Below are 22,760 nucleotides of genomic sequence, written 5' to 3' on the forward strand. Positions count from 1 at the left end.
TTGTGCAACTGTATACGAATGGTTATATAAAACATACGCAGCTGTTTCACGTATGTCTGTGTGTGCACTTGTATGCATCTTTAGCACCACTTCGTAACGCTTCGTTCAATAAAATAATAGGCCCCGGACTTCACCTCTCAAACTCTGGTCGTTCAGAGGGCCTGCGCTAAGGAACCTGACCGTCCCCGAGCAGGCCTAGCCAGGTGACGCTGAGTTAACTCGCGTCTATTGTGGAAATACTAAAGTTATTTCACTCACTCACTCGCACTGTCACCTTCCTTACGCATGCTTCTCATAACATCGGTTCCCAAAATACGCGGGTTCTGCCGAATTTTCGTTGTTCTACGATATTCATTTAAACATTTGACAAAGATTCGTTCTTGCACCGCCTCGAATTGCTCGAGGTAGTTTGAAATATGCACCGTAAAAGCAGAAGATGGCTTTGGTTGATTTAGCGAGTAATTTTCTATAGAATAGGTTCATGACATTCTGAAGCTATAGCCTTGGGTGCAAGAAGCTTTTATTCATTGAAAAAGCCGATGACATCCGTGCAGTGATTTTTTTATGTACACGACTGCTGTTGAAATAGCAACGCCTATGTATCTGCAAAAAAATAAAGGTCGTTAAAAGTGCGCTACTAAAAATCAGAAATGAGTAAAGCACACTCTTGGCTTTTGAAAGGATTCATCAGCCTGTATTGAGCTAAGATGTAGCCTGAACATATTATAGAATACGTAATTCAGTCACTATCAGTGCTGAATGAAGGAAGGTCGCGATGGGTAGCGTGAAAGTGTGTATGTTGTCAGGCATTATGAAACAAGATAAGCGGTGAAAGTTTGAAAAAATTTAACATGTGAAACAGCAGAATTTAACCAGTCCTTACTATTCAAAGGTGTCATCAAGCGCTGAAGGAGTGCACCACTTCAACCCTCGCATGCTTGAAAAACTAATTAGTGGTAGAAGCTTTTTTTTCTCGCTGAAATGCGGTTATACGTACTTTGAGTCAGGAGAGGAATACGCTTTCCGCGTTTTAACATTTTGAAACAAATGTAATATGATATGGCCTCATGTGAGGACGCATAAAATTGAAGCAGGGCAGCGAATAAAACGATGATACGACCGGGACCCGACAACACTTTCGCCCTGCACTCATACAACTATGAAAAGAGGTATTTTTCATGAGGCTTGTTTCTTTGTTAGAAGCACTGAAAGACACCCAGTAGACGGTTAAGCCAAAGCGAAAATAGGGGAAATAACAAAGAAAAAAAAGCTTATTGTTGCCTTTGCCAGCAAGAACTTGCAAGTATAAACCACCGTAACAGAAGCTCATCAGCACTGCTATAAGTAAACAGGGTGCGTGCTGATGAAGGAGAAGCTATGCAGTATGTTTAGAAGATTCTGGCATTCATGGGGCTGAGGCCGAACGCGTAGTAAGCTCATTGGTGGAAAATTTGAAGTTCATTTACCATAACGCATGTATACAGCTACAAAAAGCACACTTGTGGCACTGCACAAATTTGTGAAAGGCTCCCTACCGATGTTATCGTAGTGGCACATCTATAGTGGCTGTTAATGTAAACTATAAATTGAGAATAAACAAAAGACCCCGGAAGAAGTAAAGCAAACAAATACAGTGCGAAAAAAATTCACAGCAGTTACGAATTTTTTCTGCAGTAATTAAAACTAAATCGCGTCTTTACGGGAAAATATCGGGACTGCGAGGTAGTATGGGCTTTGCTAAATTTTGGGAACGAGGGAGTTCTTAAGTGTGAACGCAGTCATCAGTTCCAAGATGACTTGGCGCTCAGCAAGTGCTTAAACTTAGGCCAGGTGGCTGAACCGTGTGACAGAAGGAGAGAAACAGACCATAAAAACGTTTTAGAAAATTATATAACGGGGTTACACTGGTTAGAAAATTACATTACAGAAAGGACACTGGTTAGAAACAGGTGTATATTTAAAGCCTATTTCTTAGTACAGAAATAATCCGTTATTTTCTTTTACTCGCTGGGGAGTCGTCGCAAAGTGTATGTGTCCTTTAGCACCTGTAACTGCGAACCACTGTTTTATAAGAAATGTTAGCAAACAGCGCATTTTAACGAAGAAAAGTGGAGAGTTGGGCGTAATACGAGCGCCGACTTGAACGGGAGCACTCGTGTTGTGTCCGAGTCGCTCTTTGTACTCGTGTGAAGTGCGCTTGCATTTACGTTGCACCGATTGACATAATCTTGCCAAATTCTCAAAAAAAAAAACCCTAATTGTCGATTTCTTTTCCGACAAATGCTTCCCCAATTATTGTATCTAGTACAACTGGAGTACCCTTTGTTCTCATGAAATTCACGAGAGCAGCATTGTTGGTGACACAAGTAATTGTTGAGAAAGAAAGAGAGAAGAAATATTTATTGAGATACCGAGAATTTAGCTGGCTAATTCAAATCGCCGACTTGTTATTCGGCGTGGGGAAGGGCATAGGTGACTGAAAGTAGGGAGAGAGAAAGAAATGACGCAAGATGCTAAAATAGAATAGAAGATGTAGAAAAAAAGACAGGTAATATTTTTAGGTCTCTTGGGCGGGGACGCTAATTATTGATCGAGGAAGTCACCCACATTTTGCAAGCTTTTAGCGGAGAAGCAGGAGCGGAAGTGGTTACATGCGGTACTATTTGCTGCTCTTGATTTAAAAATTTACCGCTTTTCTGTCTAAGGCCTCTCCCTGCTTAAGCTACAGTGCACCCCTTGTAGGTGACTGTACAGGTATGGTAAACATTTCCGGGTAAAGTGTAAATCAGGTGTACTACGTTAATAATCAGTGCGGTCCAATGAAAGACGACGGAGCTCATTGAAGGTGAAAAAATGTCGTACTATGGTGAGTCCCAGACTCAGGTATTATTTCGGTAAAGGAAAATAATGAGGTCATAAAAATACGTACTACCTAACAGGTTTCATTTTGCTCGTAGTCTTCGTGGTCAAGTCCACAGTATAATTTGCACTCGTGTTCATTGTCAAAGCTGTTGCATGTTCCTCGTTCCTCGTCTATGTTTCCAGCAGTCAATTCGCAGCTTTGGGTTTCGGTATCAAAGTAAAAAATTGGCGTTCTGATATATCCTCGGGGCTCTGGTTTAGGGCAGTCCCAACAGGCTGAAACAAGAATAATGTAAGCATTTCAAATTGACAAAGTTTGGAAACTATGGTGAAAGTTAATAGCCCAAGATATAGTGAACGGTATCTGAAGTAGTGAACACGTATAAGCGGTTCGAAACCCAAGGAACGATCCTGTGAAGCTGTAATTGAACACTTCAACATTGACTTCCCCATTCCCGATTTACGGCAATGGGGAATTGCAAGGTGGCAGCTGTTGTATGACCAAATTAAAAGAAAGTCACCGATGTAAAAGTAAAAAAAAATGTTTTCTTTCCTAAAACGAAAAATGCAATGATGAAATTTGCGATAATAAAAGAATTGCTTATTTGTTTTCGATTTCCGCACAAAGGTAATTTTTAATAGGGCCACTACGCGGTGAAAATCACCTCTCAATATGAACAAAATTGACAATTTTGCGAAATTTTCGAGCTTTTCTCGTAAAGTTGAGCAGCTTGAGAGGTCTAACATTTTTTTTCAAAATATACCTCAGTGGAGCAAGTATTTAGTGTTAGGATATTGATACAAAGTGCAGTATTGCAATAAAAATGCAAACATAACACATTTTGGCTAAAGTCTTCAAGGTGTATGTGTCAGTGGAAGTGCACAAAATATTACTGAGCTTCAAACACCCTACACAAGCTTATTTACTTAACATATAAACGGAAATTTGTATACAAAGCAAGAGCGGTACTTTTAAAACATTTTTTTTCCACAAAAAACGCCCAAACGACATTCTAAGAAGTTCAGAAGGCAGCTACGTCACCAACACCTTTTTTTCTTTTCGAAATATTCTAGTGGTTCACTGTTTTTGATGCAGGGAATCAGCACGATCTTTTTTCGAATACATTTGAGATCGTCGCCAAAATCACTGGGACGTTTGGCCTGGAATGAGCCTAATAGAAAAATATTTTCTTTTCACAGAGTACATTTCTTGCAAAGTGGCCACGGCTTAAAATACAGTATAGTGAAACATGTCAATAATATTTAAAATGACACCATCGTACCCCTCGAAACTCGAAGCGACAAAGGTATACTCACTGTTTATTGACGCATGCTCGGTGATCTCATATCAACTACAGTTGTGAGTCCTCTGACTTCATACCAAAGCACAAGGTAACGCATGCTGAAGCTCAGTCAGGAGAACAAATCCCTTATTTTAAAAATGACAACTTACCATCTGGGTAGCTGCAAGTGCCGTTCCTGTAGCAGTCTGTAACGAAAACGAAAAGAAAGAAGGTTACTTGGTTTATATTGGAGTGAAAACTCATTTCAAGAGGGCGCCATTCTAGTACAGATAGCCGGGCAATAAAACCATCTGTTTTTGAAGAGCTTGAGGTAATAATTTTGCACTGTTTGCCACATGTGCTTTGTGAATGATTTGAAAAAAAAACTGACAAGCCATGCAATACGTCGCGCAAGCCTCGAAAGCACGAAACTTGACGATTCTCAATATAATCTGGTTGCTAGGTTGCTTCTAGGTCATTGCTAGGATTAGCTAAGTGGCGATAGCTTGTTTTCACATTGATTCTCAGCGCAGAGAGCTTTGAGTAGAGCCACAAACTACAGACATGAAATGGGAACGTCGGCGTTGGCGTAGGTCGTCCATCACTTCGGTGTTTCCTCGCAGCAGCCATTCACTTTGCCATTTCCTAATATTCTTTCGTTACAGTATATATACTCGGAGCCTTCAGCCGTCCACTGTCGCTTCCTCGTCTTTTTAGTGTAAGTTGCGTGTTGTGGGACTTTCTGCGAATTTTCTCGACGTATATTCGTTAAAAATGATGATAGTTGTAATTTTTGGTGTGATCAAGGAACGACTGGCTAAACAGATTCACTGGTAAAAGCAGCGAGCACCTGCAAAAGCTATGTCTAACGGTAGTATCCCCGTTGCAATGTAGTCAACAAAAACCAGAAAAAAAAGCCTGGGAGGACGCAAAAAAGTGACTACTTCGTCTGGTTGGCATTACAGTTTCGAGGACGCTTGAGGACGCTTGGAGGATTCTTGAGAACGCTTGGAGGACGCTTGAGCTTTGTGATCAACAGTAGAACGTGATACCATAGTCTGCCCCGTGTGCATCGTGTTTTCAATTGATAGCCTAGCTTCGGTTCTGGGAACATGCCTCAACTGTACCGTAAGATAGCGAACTACTGTACCAGTGACATAGGCTGTTTTAGGCTATTCTGGCATACCTACTGCAAGTATTGTTCAGTGCCCACTACGCCATAATTCTTTCTTTTGCGAATAGTGAAGGGACCACTATGCGACTTTGAGGAAACATGCGAAGCTTCACAGCCGCTCCTTTTAATGAGAACGCGTTTGAGAGCTCGTTTAGCGGAAATTCCGGTGTCGGCGTCGTTGCTTGTGAGCGAAAAATCGTCATATTGTGTGAGACCAAGAAATCTAAAAAATTAAAGTAAAATTAATAATAAAAAATTTATGCCCAAACGGGGATTGAACTCGGGTTGATTGTGAGCGAAGTGGGTGTTCTACCACAGAGTCATGCGTATGTTGTAAAAAAATAATATTAAATTTATGCGTAATAAAATAGTATACAATATCAAGCAGAGTTGCAATGTTGCACTTTTATAGCGACAGTAAGCGTACAAGCACTGCTAGAAAAAAACTAAAGAACGTTGAAGTCTCTCTATGAATATAGTGAAAATACCTTTCTCTGATTGGAAAATCAGGAAAAGTAAGTCATGTTTTACAACACAAGCGTCATGTTTACATGCTTTACGATACAACATGAAATATTGCAGTGCTAATACGTGGTAAAGGCGTACATTATCATCGGGAGTCATAACTTGTGAGTAACATAATGACTTCACGTATTATGGCTTTATGGGCAGCTAAGTCAACCACTACACAAGACACACATGTTACAGCCCCTATTCCCTTAAGGCCACGTAGTGGGTGCATAGCAAGTTTGAAAACATTTCATGCAATAAGTGTTTCAAGTATGCGCTAGAGACATAATATCGTTATCATGGCTAAACTTGAAGATCCCCGTCTTTTTTGGTGATGCTTTTGCGGTTTTCGATGATTAAACATGTCAGTGCGCTTTGTATTGAGCCGGTCTTTAAATCACCTACTCGCTGCAATTCAGATGTTTATGCTCATGGCGCGCTTCCATCTTTCTGCCATGCGTTCAGGAGACTCCTTCCAATAGCTGACATTCATAAAGTGTTTTTTTTTTCTGAAGCAGTTTCAAGCAATACTATGGCTTTGTGCCTATGACGCTTGCCACTCAGACAGCCTAGTATCAATCCCCGTTTGAACTGAAATATTTTATTTGTTTTCTTTACATTACATGACATTCACATAGTGCTTTTTTTCAGTTTTAAGTTGTAGCATAACATTGTGGTAGAACATTTGCTTGCCACGCAGACTCCAGGTTCATTTCCATTACCTGAGGCTCTTTTACGTGCTCCGATATTCAAGTAATAGTAAGGTGGTTTGAATTTTGCTCCCATCCAAACTCGGCTCTTATGGCAAGTAATTGAACCCATGTTTTTGAGATTAGCAGCACAACAACATGCCTGTACCACTATAAATGTATGTTTCCAATCCATTTAACCAATTTGAAGGCATCAATTAGTTTATGTGGACATATGTGAAGTTTGAATCAGACTGATTTGCCCTTGAGATGGGGACGTGCTGCTGACTCCGAGGTTCCTTGTACGCATGCCTTGGTATCTTCGTTCTTAAAAACATTTCAGTCACTTGCAAGACATTATTCCTTTGTGGTGATGTGCAGATAATCAATACGATCTTGTATAACACAATATTTCTCTATAATTTAATCGTAATGACAGAGAGAATCTTACCCTGTTTAGGCATTTTAGCAGCTTGAACGGCTATAAAAACAGTCTCCACGCAGAAGACCATAACGAATACTGCTACCAAAGCGAAGGTGCGCATGGTTGGAATCTGCTGATTCACTGAAAGATAACTGGGGAGGCGGCAGTGCTCAATAAATACAGCAGGGTATGCAAGAAGAAATACGAAAAAAATGTGCACCTATACATACGAGACAACAAAGCATCAGGAACGGAAAAAAAAAGTAAAGCGTATTGAGCAAAGCAAGGGGCAAAAATCAGCTGCTTTCCCAGTAGACTTATTTCCTGGTTCTAAATAAAAAAAACGCAACCGCGCTTTGTAGGAGATAAGCACACCTGAAAAAAAATTACCGACTTCAGTACTTCTATGTGTACTTCCTTTTTCCTTCCACCGAAAGTGCCTTAATATTTATTACGCTGTCAAGCAAAAATCCGATTTACCACATGTTGCACATTTTGCGTGACGCGTATGACGCAGGCTCTTCTGTGTACAGCTCACCGGAAATATTAATGGGAACATTGTGTTGTAAGTACCAAAGTTGTATTCATCAATCAAGTTGTCAAGCAAAGGTATTGCTTACCGCATTGAACATTCTACTTGACAATTGTGACGCAGTCTCTTCTGTATACAGTTCACCGGAACTATTAATCAGAACATTGCACTGTCAGCAGCAAATTTGTGCACATTCATTACGTTGTCAGGCAAGGACTTGATTTAGAGTTTTGAACTTGTTGCTTGATGAGTGTGACAGAGTGTGGTCTGCATACAGCTTGCCGGAAGTATTAATGACGAGGTATTGCTTGGGGATGGCAAGAAACATGAATCAGAATAAAAAAAAAATTGAGGTAGCTTCACACTAGTGGCGCCAAACCTGAAGAAGTAATGAATGGCCCGCCAAGTTTCTATTTATTTCTCTTTTTTGTTCTCTTTCTTATATATATTTCACTCTGTTTTTATGCGCTTATTATCATTGCGTCTTTCTATACTTTTTTTTGCTCACTATTCATTTCTTTTGTTGTCTGACTTCTCTATTTTTTTCCTTTTCTGTAGCTCTCTTTCTACTTCTCGTATCTTCTTTCTTTCTAGTTTTTGTCTATCTCTTCTTCTACTCTTTTTTTTCTCCATCCTTCGTTACTTCTCTGTATTTATCTTCCTCTGTTCTGCTCTCTGTTTTTTCATTTCTATTATATCTTTGTTCTATGCTGCTTCTTCGCTCTATTTCTATATATTTGTGTATAGGTTTGTTTTTATTTAATTTGTTTTTCTCCAGTTGGTTTTTCGCTTCTTCTCTGCGTGTCTTTCTCTCTAGTGCTTTCTCTTCTCACTTGTTCCTTTGCCTATTCGAGTTATTGCATCCCGAGCCAGGTAAACTGTCTCATTCGTTAGTGAGAGCAAAGCAGAAGAGGAAGAAGAGTACGAAGAGAGTGCGCGCTCGCAGGGCCGATTTATTCCGATCATAATTGTGATGGTTTTTTTACACGACCGACGGAGTTTCCTCTCGCGAATAAATGTAATATCGTTTTTACATGGTGTTGGGGTTACCCAGTATTTGGTGCGTATACTCGACTCAGTATTTTAGTTCGCAGGACAAGGAATAATCTTCTAAATAGCTTCATTGCTAAAAAATAATAGTTTTATGCAGAAGTGAAGGAATCGATGCGACAGCAATAATAAGTAAGGTAACTCTGGCAGGTAACTTTTTTAGGTCCTTCTTCGTGTAACTCTGCAAAACGCTGGTGTATAGATAACGTAGCTTGCGCAAGGAGGCATGCGCTTTTCTCCCGATATTTAACAGTGTGGCCTATAGCATATTTAACAGTGTGGCCTATAGCATATTTAACAGTGTGGCCTATAGAGAAATTTTACGGGCCCTTTGCATGTACTTGTGTCATCTTTGCGAAGTTAATTTGGAATATCCTTGAAGCACAATGAAGATATTCTTTTTGAAAATTGGTGGCAACATGTGTAGGTGCATGCATGTGTCCACGCCTCAAAAAGATGACACCTATAAGTCAGTACGCGGGAGTTTATACATGTCTCATGGCTGGTGCTTTAACGTTATAAACGACACCCGTAGTACTGACGACCAAGGGTCAGAACGTCCTATACCACAAATTTTTTCTGTTGTCGAACAGTTGCAGTGCGTTATGTCTATATATGCTCTTGGGGAGACAAACGCTGGGAACACGCTTTCTGAGACCCACACTGACACCCTCAGTGTATTGGAGTGGGTAGTGAAAGTGGTCGGTGCATTCAGGAAAGCATCGGATTCCTTGCACAGAGGGCAGAATTCGATGCTCAGATTCGAACTTGTACATAACAGCAATACTGTTACGGTGGAGAGTTAGGTGTAAGCCGTAGCTAGAAAAAAATATTTACCATCAGAAACCGTCAAATGCTCTCTTCATTCTTGTCCTCGTCGTCGCCTTTATGTTCTTCTTCTGCTTCACTCCAAGAACAAATTTGCCGATTTTCTAGCCGCACAAATGCACCAGACATCTTATGGGTGGCGTGTGAATCATGCCACACATGGGTTGCAGATAAAGGTTCCCATGTAACCACTTGCCATATACGTTCCTCGTACAGTCATGTAATGTCATACCCCTTTTGTCATTTGTTGAGCATGCGAAAGGGTTGGCAGCGGACTATGAGGGTGGCATTTAAATATGCGGCAAAGACTCCCATTGTTGTAGTAATATAGCGACAATAAGCGTACAGGCACGGCTTACGAAGAAACTCGAAGGCTCTGGTGTCCTGAATACAGTGAAAATAACTTCCTCTGCTTGGAAATTCAGTGATAGAAACTCATGTTTTACAAACACAAGCGTCCTGTATGGTTATTTAACGTGCACCCAAATCTGAGCACACGGGCCTACAACATTTCTGCCTCCATCGAAAATGCAGCCGCCGCAGCCGGGATTTGATCCCGCGACCTGCGGGCCAGCAGCCGAGTACCTTGGCCCCTAGACAACCGCGGCTGGGCTAAATATGTCGGTGCGCTTGGTAATGAGTGGGTCTTCATAATACCCACTTGCTGCAATTCGGAGGTTTATGCGCATAACACACTTTTAGGTTTTTGCCACGCAATCAACACGTGTAAATGAGACTCCTCCCCATTCATATAGCGTTATTTTTTCGAAGTATTTTCAAGCAATGCCATGGCTTTGTGTACCTAAGGCACCTTTTTACTACGCGGATGGCCTGGTATCGATACTCACTTGACGCGAAATATTTTAGTATTTGTTTTTCTTCCATTACATCATCATCGTCATCATCAGCCTGACTACGTCCACTGCAGGACAAAGGCCTCTTCCATGTCCCGCCAGTTAACCCGGTCCTGTGCTTGCTGCTGCCAATTTATACCCGCAAACTTCTTAATCTCATCTGCCCACCTAATCTTCTGTCTCCCCCTAACCCGCTTCCCTTCTCTGGGAATCCAGTCAGTTACCCTTAATGACCAGCGGTTATCCTGTCTACGCACTACATGCCCTGCCCATGTCCATTTCTTCTTCTTGATTTCAGCTATGATATCCTTAACCCCCGTTTGTTCCCTAATCCATTCTGCTCTCTTCTTGTCTCTTAAGGTTACACCTACCATTTTTCTTTCCATTGCTCGCTGCTTCGTCCTCAATTTAAGCTGAACCCTCTTTGTAAGTCTCCAGGTTTCTGCTCCGTAGCTAAGTACCGGCAAGATACAGCTGTTATATACCTTCCTCTTGAAGGATAGTGGCAATCTACCTGTCATAATTTGAGAGTGCTTGCCGAATGTACTCCACCCCATTCTTATTCTTCTAGTTACTTCAATCTCGTGGTTCGGCTCTGCGGTTATTACCTGCCCTAAGTAGACATAGTCTTTTACAACTTCAAGTGCACTATTACCTATCTCGAAGCGCTGCTCCTTGCCGAGGTTGTTGTACATTACTTTCGTTTTCTGCAGATTAATTTTAAGACCCACCTTTCTGCTCTCCTTGTCTAACTCCGTAATCATGAGTTGCAATTCGTCCCCTGAGTTACTCAGCAATGCAATGTCATCGGCGAAGCGCCGGTTACTAAGGTATTCTCCATTGACTCTTATCCCTAACTGTTCCCATTGTAGGCTTCTGAAAACCTCCTGTAAGCACGCGGTAAATAACATTGGGGAAATTGTGTCCCCCTGCCTTACACCCTTCTTGATTGGTATTGTGTTGCTTTCTTTATGAAGCACTACGGTAGCAGTTGATCCCCTGTAGATTTCTTCCAGAATGTTTATATATACTTCATCTACGCCCTGATTCCGCAGTGTTTGAATGACGGCTGATATTTCTACTGAATCAAACGCCTTCTCGTAATCTATGAAGGCTATGTATAGTGGTTGGTTATACTCTGAGCATTTCTCTATTACCTGATTGATAGTATGAATGTGGTCAATTGTTGAGTAGCCTGTTCGAAATCCTGCTTGTTCCTTTGGTTGATTGAATTCTAATGTTTTCTTTACTCTGTTAGCAATTACCTTTGTAAATAGCTTGTATACTACAGAGAGCAAGCTGATTGGCCTGTAATTCTTCAAGTCCTTGTCATCTCCTTTCTTATGTATTGAGATGATGTTAGCGTTCTTCCAAGACTCTGGTACTCTTCCCGTCAGGAGACACCTCGTAAACAAGGTGGTTAGTTTTTCTAACACAATCTGTCCTCCATCTTTCAGCAGATCTGATGTTACCTGATCCTCACCAGTAGCTTTGCCTCTTTGCATGCTCTCCAAAGCTTTTCTGACTTCTTCTATCATTACTGATGGGGTGTAATCTGGGTTACTGCTAGATCTTATAGTATTAAGGTCGTGGTTGTCTCGGCTACTGTACAGATCTCTGTAAAACTCCTCCGCTATTTTAACTATCCTATCCATATTGGTAGTGATTTTGCCTTCTTTGTCCCTTAGTGCATACATCCGACTTTTGCCTATCCCAAGTTTCCTCTTCAATGCTTTGACACTTCCTCCGTTTTTCAGAGCGTGTTCAATTCTCTCCATGTTATACCTTCTTACATCGCATACCTTACGTCTATTAATCAACTTTGAAAGCTCTGCCAGTTCTGTTTTGTCTGTTGTACTTGACACTTTCATGATTTGACGCTTCCTAATTAGGTTCTTCGTTTCCTGGGAAAGCTTGTCAGTGTCCTGTCTTACTACCCTGCCTCCAACTTCCACTGCACACTCCGTAATGATACTCGCCAGATTATCATTCATTGTATCTACGCTATGGTTGGTTTCCTCACTAAGAGCCGAGTACCTGTTCTGCAGCGACACTCTGAATTCCTGTACTTTCCCTCTCAGTGCTAGCTGATTGATTGGCTTCTTGCGTATCAGTTTCTGTCGTTCCTTCTTCAAGTCTAGGCGAATTAGAGACCGCACCATTCTATGGTCACTGCATCGTACCTTGCCAATCACTTCCACATCCTGCACGATTCCAGGGTGTGCACTCATTATAAAGTCTATTTCGTTCTTATTTTCGCCATTAGGGCTCCTCCATGTCCACTTGCGGTTTTCTCGTTTTCGGTAGAAGGTATTCAAAATCCGTAAATTATTGCGTTCTGCGAATTCTACTAGTAGCTCTCCTCTGGCGTTCCTAGTACCGATGCCATAATCTCCTACTGCCTGGTCTCCAGCCTGCTTCTTCCCTACCTTTGCATTAAAGTCGCCCATCACTATAGTATACTGTGTTTTTACCTTACTCATTGCCGATTCCACGTCTTCATAGAAGCTTTCAACTGAAGCGTCATCATGGCTGGATGTAGGCGCGTAAGCCTGTACTACCTTCATCTTGTATCTTTTATTCAGTTTAATTACGATACCTACCACCCTTTCATTTATGCTATAGTATTCCTCTATGTTGCCAGCTATGTTTCTGTGAATTAGGAACCCCACTCCCAGATCTCTTCTGTCTGCCAAGCCCCTGTAGCAAACGACGTGCCCATTCTGTAGCACCGTATAGGCCTCATCTGTCCTCCTAGCCTCACTGAGCCCTATTATATCCCATTCAACACTCTCTAGCTCCTCGAATAGTACAGCTAGACTTCCCTCACTAGATAAGGTTCTAGCGTTAAACGTTGCCAAGTTCAGGTTCCAATGGCGGCCTGTCCGGATCCAGAGATTCTTAGCACCCTCTGCTGCGTTGCAGATCTGACCGCCGCCGTGGTCAGTTGCTTCGCAGCTGCTGGGGACTGAGGGCCGTGAGTTATTGGACGTAAGCATGTGGGAGGTAGTGGCCAGATACTGCACCAGGGTGGCCAATCCTTCTCTGTTGAGGGAGTGCGTTTTCGGTGGTGTTTGCCGGTGAGGCCGCACCCCAGGCCTCTTAATGCAGTTCCATCAACACACGGATTTTTTTTTTAATCCGGTTGGAAACTGCGCGGTACCGGGATTTGAACCACGGACCTCTTGCATGCGAGGCGGATGCTCTAACCACTACGCCATCGCCGCACCCTTATGAACTCTATGACTGGTGCTTATTTGTAAAGTCATCACTGTACTTCCGCAGCGACAGTGGCTTTTTCGGATCTCAATATGCTTCATCACATAACACCTTAGCATCAGAAAAAAGCTTTCAGAATATTCTGCAGCCATGACACAATTGACTCACGAAAGCGCTAGTTTAAGCGTCTGAAATTCAAGAAATATACAGTGATTCCATGCACCTTGAGGAAGTGTTGGAAAAGAGTCCAAATTTTAAACTTGCCAAAAAAATTAGAAGTAGAGAAAATCAGCAGTTGACAGTATAAGGACTTTAGAAGGTTACACATTTAGCATGGTTGACTCATGATTATGTGCAAAAAACAGTGCAATAAGACGAAACGAAAAAATGGTGATTTATGTTCTTTTGCCTTGTCCTATCTTATAGAACTGTTTCCTGCATATAATGATTGCATGGGCTTCAAGCTAGGGGTCCATGTGCATTATTGTGGCCAGTTTTTTGGGCAAATGTAGGCATTCATTTGACCACATGCCTCATTGGACATTTATGTGCATCAAATTCATTAATCAACATTAACATAGCCTTACCACAGCAACATCGGCATGTGATGAAGGAAACAGCGCTCCATGGGTTGGAGAATCTTGGCTGCGGCCGTCAAATCTTGCATCTGCTTGCAACTTCCGTCACGATGGTGGGCGTCGCTTGGTGTTTACTTTTGCACGACCATCTGCAAAGGCCTTCCATTATATCACATTCAAATAGTGTTTTTTTTTTCTCGAACGAGTTCAAAGCAGTAGCATGGCATTGCGGTAGAACACTTGCTTGCCACGACACTCCAGATCAATTTCGATCACATAAGGCTCTTTTACGTGCACCTAAATTCAAGTAATAGCAGAGTGCTATTACTTGAACTGCTACGAAACTGCTATACTGCTACGCTTGAACTGCTATACTGCTACGAAAGGGGAGGTGCGCATGGTTGCAATGTGCTGATGTACAGAAAGATAGTGCGGGGACGACGGTAATGCTCAATATATACAGCAAGGTATGCAAGAAGAAAAACAAAAATTGCGCACTTATAAATACAAGTCAATAAAATATTGAGAACAAAATAAAACAAGTAAAGCTTGTTCAGTAAAGCAAAGGGTAAAAATCAGCCGCTTTGCTTCTCTCTACCAGTAGGCTGATTTCCTGGTTCTAAATAAAAAGAGCGCCACCACGCTTTGGAGGTGATAACCGTACCTGATAAAAAAACATACCAAATTTAGTACTTTTACGCATACTTCCTCTTTCCTACCACCGAATGCGCCTTGATATTTATTAGGTTCTGAAGCAAAAGTCTGATGTATCATTTTGCACGATTTCTATGAAGCATTTAACGCAGGCTCTTCTGTATATACCTCAATGAAAGTAATAATGAGGACAATGCGTTGTCAGTGCTAAAAGTTGTACTCGTCAATCAAGTTGTGAAGGAAAGGTATGATTCACTACTTTAACATTCTACTTGACGAGTTCGACACAGTCTTTTCTGTATACATCCCAATGGAAGTATTAATCAGAACTTTAAACTGTCAGCAGCAAATTGTTCTACATTCATTACGTTTTCAGGCAAAGGCTTGATTTACAATATTGGACATGGCGCTTGACGAGTGTGACAGAGTCTCTTCTGCATACAGCTTGCTGGAAGTGTTAATTACGAGGTCTTGCTTAGGCATGGCGGGGAAGATGGATCGAAAAAAAAATCGGGGCTAAACCTAAAGGAGCAACAGATGGCCCTTCATGTTTTCACGCTATATTTTGTCTGCTTTTTATTGCTGCTTCTTTCTATATTTTTTCGCTCGCCATCTACTTCTTTCACTTTCTTGCTTTTCTATCTTTATCCCTTTTTCTACTTTTGTTTTCTCGTTCCCTCTCGTTTTCTAGTTTTTTTTCCACTCTGTGTTTATGAACTCCACTTATTTCTCTATTTGTTGTTACTACTCTGTATTTTCTCTCTTTGTCCTGCTCTCTGTTCTTGATTTTTTTCTGTGTCTTTTTCATTGTTTCTCTTTCTACCTGTGTATATTTATATGTCTGCATATGTTTGTTTTATTTACTTTATTTACGATACTACACAAAACCGTCTAATCAAGCGAAAAATTGGTGAACACAGACTTTATGAGGGATATCACTCGCACAGATAACGCGTCGGTTCGAGCACGCGCAGCCTTAGATGGTGATCTCGCCAAACTTTGCCGGTAGACGGCGCGCATTTCAATATGCCGGCCCACTGTCGTAAAAACTTGAAAACGTGTATAGTCCAAAGATAAAAATGGCAGTGCCTTAGCTCAGCTATGCCAGGATATACGTATCGTTAGCAAAGGTTCAGCTGATTATTCTTAGCTTTCCACATATCATGCTTACAGCTGTTCCAATGACACACACACGGTATACGTATTATGTGGCACATGTATATTTATTTTGCCGGGCGACTACTTCGGGATCCTATGAGTTAAGCTTCTCCGCTCTACTGCACCATTGAGCAGCATTTGCACTCTCCTTCTCCATGGCTACGCCACAGTGGCAAACGCCAGTCAGAGGCGCTATCAAGCGGATCCAGCGCAGTGTCAGATGGCGACTGCACAGGGAAGGCGTGCGCGTCGGCATCAATATGTCTACCAAGGCTATGACGACACTCCTCTGGAAAGCGCACACCGGCTGCGGCGAGTCGCGCGCGGCCGCGGCCGAGTGTGAGGGAGGTACCGGCTTCGGTGCGTGACACCACTGATCGTAGGCGCAGTGCATCGAATTGCGCGCACACCGGCGCCGAGCCGCGCCCGGCGGTGGAGGAGTACCATTGCGCATGCGCAGACCAGTGCCACGCGAAACAGGCTCAGCGAGGCCAGTGTAGCTAACGCTACAAAACTTAAAGACTGTTTACTAACCCGACGTTTCGGGACCGATTTAGCCCCTTCTTTCAGAAGTGGGTGACTGCTCGGTCGGCTGTGTCACCCTCCTCATCGTCCTTGTTTCCACTATTGTTGCCTACGCCGGGCACAATTCACTGACAGATGCAGGGCGCCAGACGCTCGCGTGGCGTTCCATTTTCATGGATGCCGTCTCAAAGTTTCTTTTTTCATCCGCTAGGCTATGTATTCTGGCGCTGTAATCAGACTGGAAAACTCGACTGAACGGTGCCGTGCTCCACGAATGCTCGGGCCCGTGTCAATTATATACTTTATCAGCGAGTGGTAACTCCCCAAGTCCTCTTGTATGTTTTGCCAAGACGCTGCGGTTACATTCGATATGAACGCAAGGTCTGGCAGCGTGTCTGCACTCACGCTATTGCCCCTGCGTGTTGGATTGGTGGGGTTTGCGGCGAGTTCAAGCCGTAGGTCTTGCGAGTCTTCCCAAAGGTGTTTGCGTTTAGGCGTTTCACTAATGTATCCCCAAACCTCATGCGGCGCATTAAACTCACCCGCGACTAGCAGAGGTTCCCCGTTGGCGGCCACACTAGCCCTCTGGAGCAGCTCCCCAAATCGGTGCTGCGACGTGGGTTTACTGTATACGTCAAGCACAAACAGTCCTCGCCTACGCCTAGGAATTAATTCTACGAAAACGTGTGGTATATTTGCAGACTCAAGTTCACGCTGCGCTGCTGTGACGTTACGTCTAACAAGCATGGCGATGACCGGCTCCAGAGGTGGTGACGGCAGCGACCGCGGGCGTACCGACGACGTGAGCGGAACGTCCCATAGCCCCGCGGCCATCCCCAGTGACCCGCCATGTGCTTAGCAGGATATCACCCGTTGTTTTCTCTGTCTGCCGTCAGTCGCTGCCACGTTTATGGCTTTGTAACAAGACTATCCGGCAGAATAGTCTGTCTCCTGTAAAACGATGACATGTGGTTTCGTATCGCGGCCGCGAATACATTGCTCCAGATTGCCTGCAGCTTTCTCCTATAACCCCAGCAGTTCCACTGCCAGATCTTATACTGCTGTGGGCTAGTGTTAGTACGATTATGTGCGTGTCTAGCCATGGTGATAGTCACATTTAATTTAACCCATCGCTGTCAAGTTGACTTGGGCTCGGCTGAATTTCCGTCTGTGCGTCTGTCGGCGTGTTTTGCTATTGTTGACAGAGTTGCTGTCTAGCGTACGGCTTGTTCATCGTTCTAATCAGTCTTGCCCCCAGCTAGCGGCAGTCGGGCTCCTGTTTTGTTCGTGCGCCACGTGTGTGGTGAACATTAGAGCCATTTGCTCAGACAGCTTAGTTATTGCACTTTAAACATGTCATTCAACTGCGCCACATTGTTTGCAAAACCCTCATAGAGGCTGTTTTCGATAATATTGATGCGTTTCTGTATTTTCTCATGACGATAACAATGCCGGGGGCGTTCGGGTCTCGCAGAATCTAGCGCGATTCTTTTCGCGGTACATGGGTGGTCGTCTCAGCCGTCTGCCTCTTCCCCCGAACCACTCTCATTGTCCGTGTTGTGAAGGATCGAAGGTCGATGGCAGGAACGGCGGGTTCTCTTTAAGTAGCTGGCACCCAGCCGTCGTCCACATAGCGGATACTCGCCAGTGAGGGGACGCGTTAAGAGGCATAGAACGAAGATTTAATTACATGATAGTTGAAAGATGGGAACTGTACAAAGATTCAGAAGATCCTGCATTATGTACAACAGAGAGTCAGTTCATGGTTCAGCACATGATTCCGCTCCTATTTACAAAATGGCTTCAGCTTTTATAGCCCGCCGTCTCCTTACACGGAGGTCCGAACGAGGCGGTCACCACTCTTAGCACTAATCAGGTGGCGAAGTCTATGGGGTCCACCTACCAGAAAAGGTGCAGATATTGCACCACTCAGCTGGGCGAAAAGGTCCAGTGGTAGCACAAGCGCACCACATAAAGACGCACGCGGCCCACGCCTTGAAGGCACCGCAGGGCGAGAAGGTAGACTCCGGAGAGGGAAGGTTGAGCTCCTCCGGGAGATGGCCGCTGACCCGAATGTGAGCTGCGGTCCATGGCTGCTTTCAGCTAACGGCTTCCAGAAACCTCTTGAACATGGCAGCCCAAACACTGGATTCCTGAGAACGGCTGCTTCGACGCGTTTCCGCACTTCCGGGCTGTCGGTGCTTTGCGATGGCCTCGCGTAGATGACAATAGCCGAGTCAAGAAGTTCTCTTAATGAGACCAGTCACAGTGGCACCGTCCTACGCTGTTCGAGCCCATTCAACAAAAGGCTTCTCTCGCGAAGCTTTAGTTGAGACCCGACTGCTTCCTGGAACATATACAAGACAGCGTCTTGCAGACTGGGCGCCGATGGGCTTGAAAGCATCCCGAGCATACCGGCTTAGGCACAATGGCGTCTGCCCTGACGAATAGCCGTGCCAAACGTAACAGTGTCCATCTCCGCCACCTCTGGTCGTGTGGAGGTCGAGGACCGAAGCGACGAAGGTGGCAGCGGCATCACCTGTTGCTGCGAAGGTTGTGATTGTAGAGCTTCGCCTTTCAACTTGAAATTTTCTGCTCTTAAGATAGTGTTTTCGCGTTTAAGCACAGAAATGAGCGATTGTAACAGTCCTAGGCGTTGTTCTAGTGCTCGCTCTATTGCTTGCCCGAGCTCGCTCCCGCCGCCGCCACCGACGGCGAGACCAAGAGAACGATCCGCGGAAGCGACGCCACCAGCGGGAACAGCAGCGACATCCACTCATGCTACCTGTTGCCCAGTGCCCATGTGTTCTTGTTGCGGCTGCTGCCGCATCTGGTGCTCCTGACTTGGTGGGCTTTGTTTGAAAACTGCGGTGCTTAGATCGGCACCACCACGCGTCTTCGACGTGTTTCTCGACGTCGGCGTGTGGCTGTGAGAGCGGGACCGGCATTTTCCCTCGCCGCCTGTAGTGTCTCGGCTAGTCGAACGTCTTGTTGGGCTGGCGTTGCACGAATTATTGTCCAACGATGGATATTGACCATAGTGACCTGCGTTGCCTCCTGTGCCGATGCTGCTGTTGCATCTGCTGCCGTACTCTTCGGCAGCTTCCTCTTCTTATTGTCGTCTTCGCTCTAGTTAGCGACGCTTGGCTATGTACGGAGTCTTGTATACCGCCTTGCAGCTGCGGTCTCCTGTGGGGTGACCCTTGCAATACAGTTGACACCGTGGATCACATCGATGGTCAGAGGGCGGGTTGTTGCTTCCACAGCCCAGCGTATCTTGTCTTTCGGGTTGGGGTACACGCCAGAGTGATGTCCTAGCCTGCCGCACTCATAGCACACGTCGATGGGCTTCCTGTACAGGAAGCATCTGACAAGCATAGGCCCGTAGTACACGTGTCTGGGTATGTGGAAGCCGTTAGACAATATGATTATGTTGTCCGTGGTGCCCATTCGTTTAGCATACAGCACTTCGGGGTTCCACTGCGTCACAAAGTTATTAACGATGTCCGCCGTGTTCTCATCCTCGGAAATATTTCTAATCAGGCCTTTTGAAGTATTTTCCGGGGCGGCTTGATAAGTATTAGCAGCGAACTATTTGCCACTGATGCAAAGCTTGATGATGGATCCGTAGCGTTTGGCTCTGTCTGTTGATGGTGTGCTGAGTACAACGACGTTTTGCATCACATTGAGGCAGATGCTATCTTCTCTAGCTGCTTCTCTGCCAATACCCACTGCGTTACGTAGTCAGCAAGAAAGGCGATCCATTCCATGTTCGGCCCCCTTGAGGCCATCTCTAGGGCGTACGATGATATTGAAATGATTGAATGGTAGTTCTGGCATTCGACTCACCTTAGCGAGGAGCTGAAATTGACGGGCACGCTTTTTTTGTAATACACAGCCATGGCCGCGGCTGGGACTATCCCCGTAGTTGACGCGGCAGCCGTCTGTTACTGCGTTTTCGCCTGCTGCTTTTGTGCCGACTTGGACACACCATCGGCCTGTTTTGTTCTCCGGACACTGCACCATCCTGCTCTTTCGCCGAAATCTTCTAGCCGAATCTCTTCTCCAAATACCACTACGATTTCCATTTAGCTCTTCAAAATGCCTGGTGCGTTTTCGTCGGAGATCGGGAGCTCCGAGGAGGTCCGGTGACGCGACAGGCTGGCGGGTCCTTCTGCCGCAGCGGCCGGGCAATGGCACCATACGTATAGACGCTGGACTTTGCGTTCGTGCCAGCGTGGTGGAGGAAAGAGCTCCGATATTTGGCCGAAAAGTGGGTCCAACTGGCAAAGCTTTGTGACAGAGAAGTCCTTGAAACTTCCGCTAATCGATGAAGAGAAAAGTTTCCTTGATGAGTTTGACAAACCACCAAGAACATAGAAAAGTTGCGGAGCCGACGCGAAGCACGTCTGCACTCCGTGGCTCCCTCGCGGTTTTCCCCAACGTGAAATATAAATGTTCCTCCTTTACTTCTACGTGGAGCTATTTGAGACAGGACACAGCTAACACCTGTGAGGTATTCGTACTTATTTTATTCATCTTTTGTGGCTTCACGTTTTTGATGCTTGAAAAGTCCCGCCTTTTTTCGTGTACCTCAAACGCTCAGCGGCGTCCGCGTCTACATGAAGCGCTGATGGTGCGCCCCCGTGCTTCCCACAGCGTTACGAGACGCGCTCCGAAACGAACTACTTCGGGTAGGAGGAGGAGGAAAAAACCTTTATTGATGCTGGCTGTGCCAGATAGCCCTTATGCACACCGCGCTGGTTGACATCCCTAGTCCAGGACGTCATTAGTCGAGGCCGCCCCCCGAGCCCGCTGGACTAGAGTTCGCTGTTCCTCTAGTGTGGAGCTATTGAGTAGGGTCGTCTCCCAGTCCTCTTTGGTGGGGTTAGGAAAGGGGGTTAATTTTGGGTTCACTTGGCAGGCCCAGACCATATGGTAAGTGTTGGCCACTTCCCCACAGTACTGGCACTGCCCACTTATTTTTGGGTCGTAATATTTGAGTATGGCTGGACAGAGCAGCGTATTTATCTGTAGGCGCCGCAGGATGCGCTCCTCCGTTTTCGAGAGTGCCTTCGCTGGTGTGGGATACATGCGGCGTTGCTCAATGTAGTATTCTTTGATTTCTCGAAACCGTGTCAAAGGTGTGGGACGTTCAGGTCTATCAGGGGAATGGGGAGTTTCCTGGGAAGCACGCGGGCCGCTGCATGTGCAGCCTCGTTACCCTGTAGACCCTGATGTCTCGGAGTCCATATAAGACGTTTTGGGGTAGGATCGCGGTTCCTGATGCTGAATTTTAAAAATCTATTAGCCAATGGAGAGATTTCTCCTGCAAGATAGCTCTCGCAGGCTCTTCGAGAGTCTGTAACTATTTGTTTTGAGTTTGGATGGGCTACTGCCAGTGCAATGGCCACCTCCTCGGCCTTACTTGAGCTTGTGGCTTTGAAAGTGAGGCCGTCCACCTGCGTTCCTTGATGTATTACCGCCGCCATGTAGTATCCCCTAGGTGACGGCCCAGCCACATCGACGTAATAGACCCCATTACGGGAGCCAAGCTGTTGTTCAAGTGCCTCAGCGCGCGCTTGCCTTCTACCCTGGTGCACCTCCCTGGTCATATTGCGGGGAAGCGGGGACACCCAGAGTTTTGTTCTCCAAAGTTCAGTAATACGCTCCGCGTTTTCGATTTCGCATTCGTGCCGCATCAAGAGGCGGTCCAGTAGGCGCTGCCCGGGGGGCGTCTGCGTAAGACGCGTATATTGATTTGTGAGGTGGGCTTCTTGGAGCTCTTGTATAGAGTTAAAGACTCCCAATGCAAAGAGTTTCTGATTTGAAGTGCTGATGGGTAAATCAAGTGCGCGCTTAATTACTTTCCTAAGAATAGCATCGACTCTGTTCTCTTCGTGTTTAGTCATTCGTAAGTACGGTATTGAATATAGAATCCTGCTAGTTACAAAAGCATTGGCGAGCCGAATCGCATCCCTTCCTCGTAGCCCCCCGCGCTTGTTTGACACTCGGCGGATCATGTGCCCTACCTTTTCTCCAATTTTCCGTAGCTTGTCTATCGTGGTGTTGTTTTTTGTTCTGTTGTGAATCAGAAGGCCAAGGATTCGTAGTTCTGAAACCTCTCGTATTGTTGATCCTGATACCATCAAGTTCAGGGTCGTCCTATCTTTAATGTTTTCTATGATATGCAGGAATTCAGATTTGGTTGGAGCGCACTGCAACCCACACTGGGCCACATAGTCCTGCACAATGGAGGCGGCCTGCTGCAGGCGGTCTTCAATTTCTCCTAAACTGCCTCGATTCGTCCAGATTGTTATATCATCGGCGTATATTGCATGATATATTTCTTCAACTACTGCCAATGCTTGCGGGAGCTTCATCATGGCAATGTTGAATAGCAGCGGAGACAGGACAGCT

The 22,760-nt window shown here is 44.9% G+C and overlaps 1 protein-coding gene across 2 annotated transcripts; it reads right to left on the minus strand.

Annotated features, from left to right (window-relative positions):
* Positions 1-502: 502 nt before the first annotated feature.
* Positions 503-7,073, minus strand: LOC119165760 (uncharacterized). 2 transcript variants are annotated; one of them, XM_075870434.1, is made up of 4 exons: positions 6,970-7,073; positions 4,316-4,351; positions 2,933-3,138; positions 503-603 (listed from the first exon to the last, which is right to left on the minus strand). In XM_075870434.1, the coding sequence occupies exons 1-3, from the start codon at positions 7,061-7,063 to the stop codon at positions 2,933-2,935; spliced, it is 336 nt and encodes a 111-aa protein (XP_075726549.1). In that variant the 5' UTR covers positions 7,064-7,073; the 3' UTR covers positions 503-603. The 2 variants fall into 2 exon arrangements, with proteins under 2 accessions (XP_075726549.1, XP_075726548.1); XM_075870433.1 differs by having other exon boundaries at positions 2,930-3,138.
* Positions 7,074-22,760: the final 15,687 nt, after the last annotated feature.

Source organism: Rhipicephalus microplus, chromosome 8 (assembly GCF_043290135.1).
Source record: "Rhipicephalus microplus isolate Deutch F79 chromosome 8, USDA_Rmic, whole genome shotgun sequence".
In the NCBI taxonomy this organism is placed as follows: domain Eukaryota; kingdom Metazoa; phylum Arthropoda; class Arachnida; order Ixodida; family Ixodidae; genus Rhipicephalus; species Rhipicephalus microplus.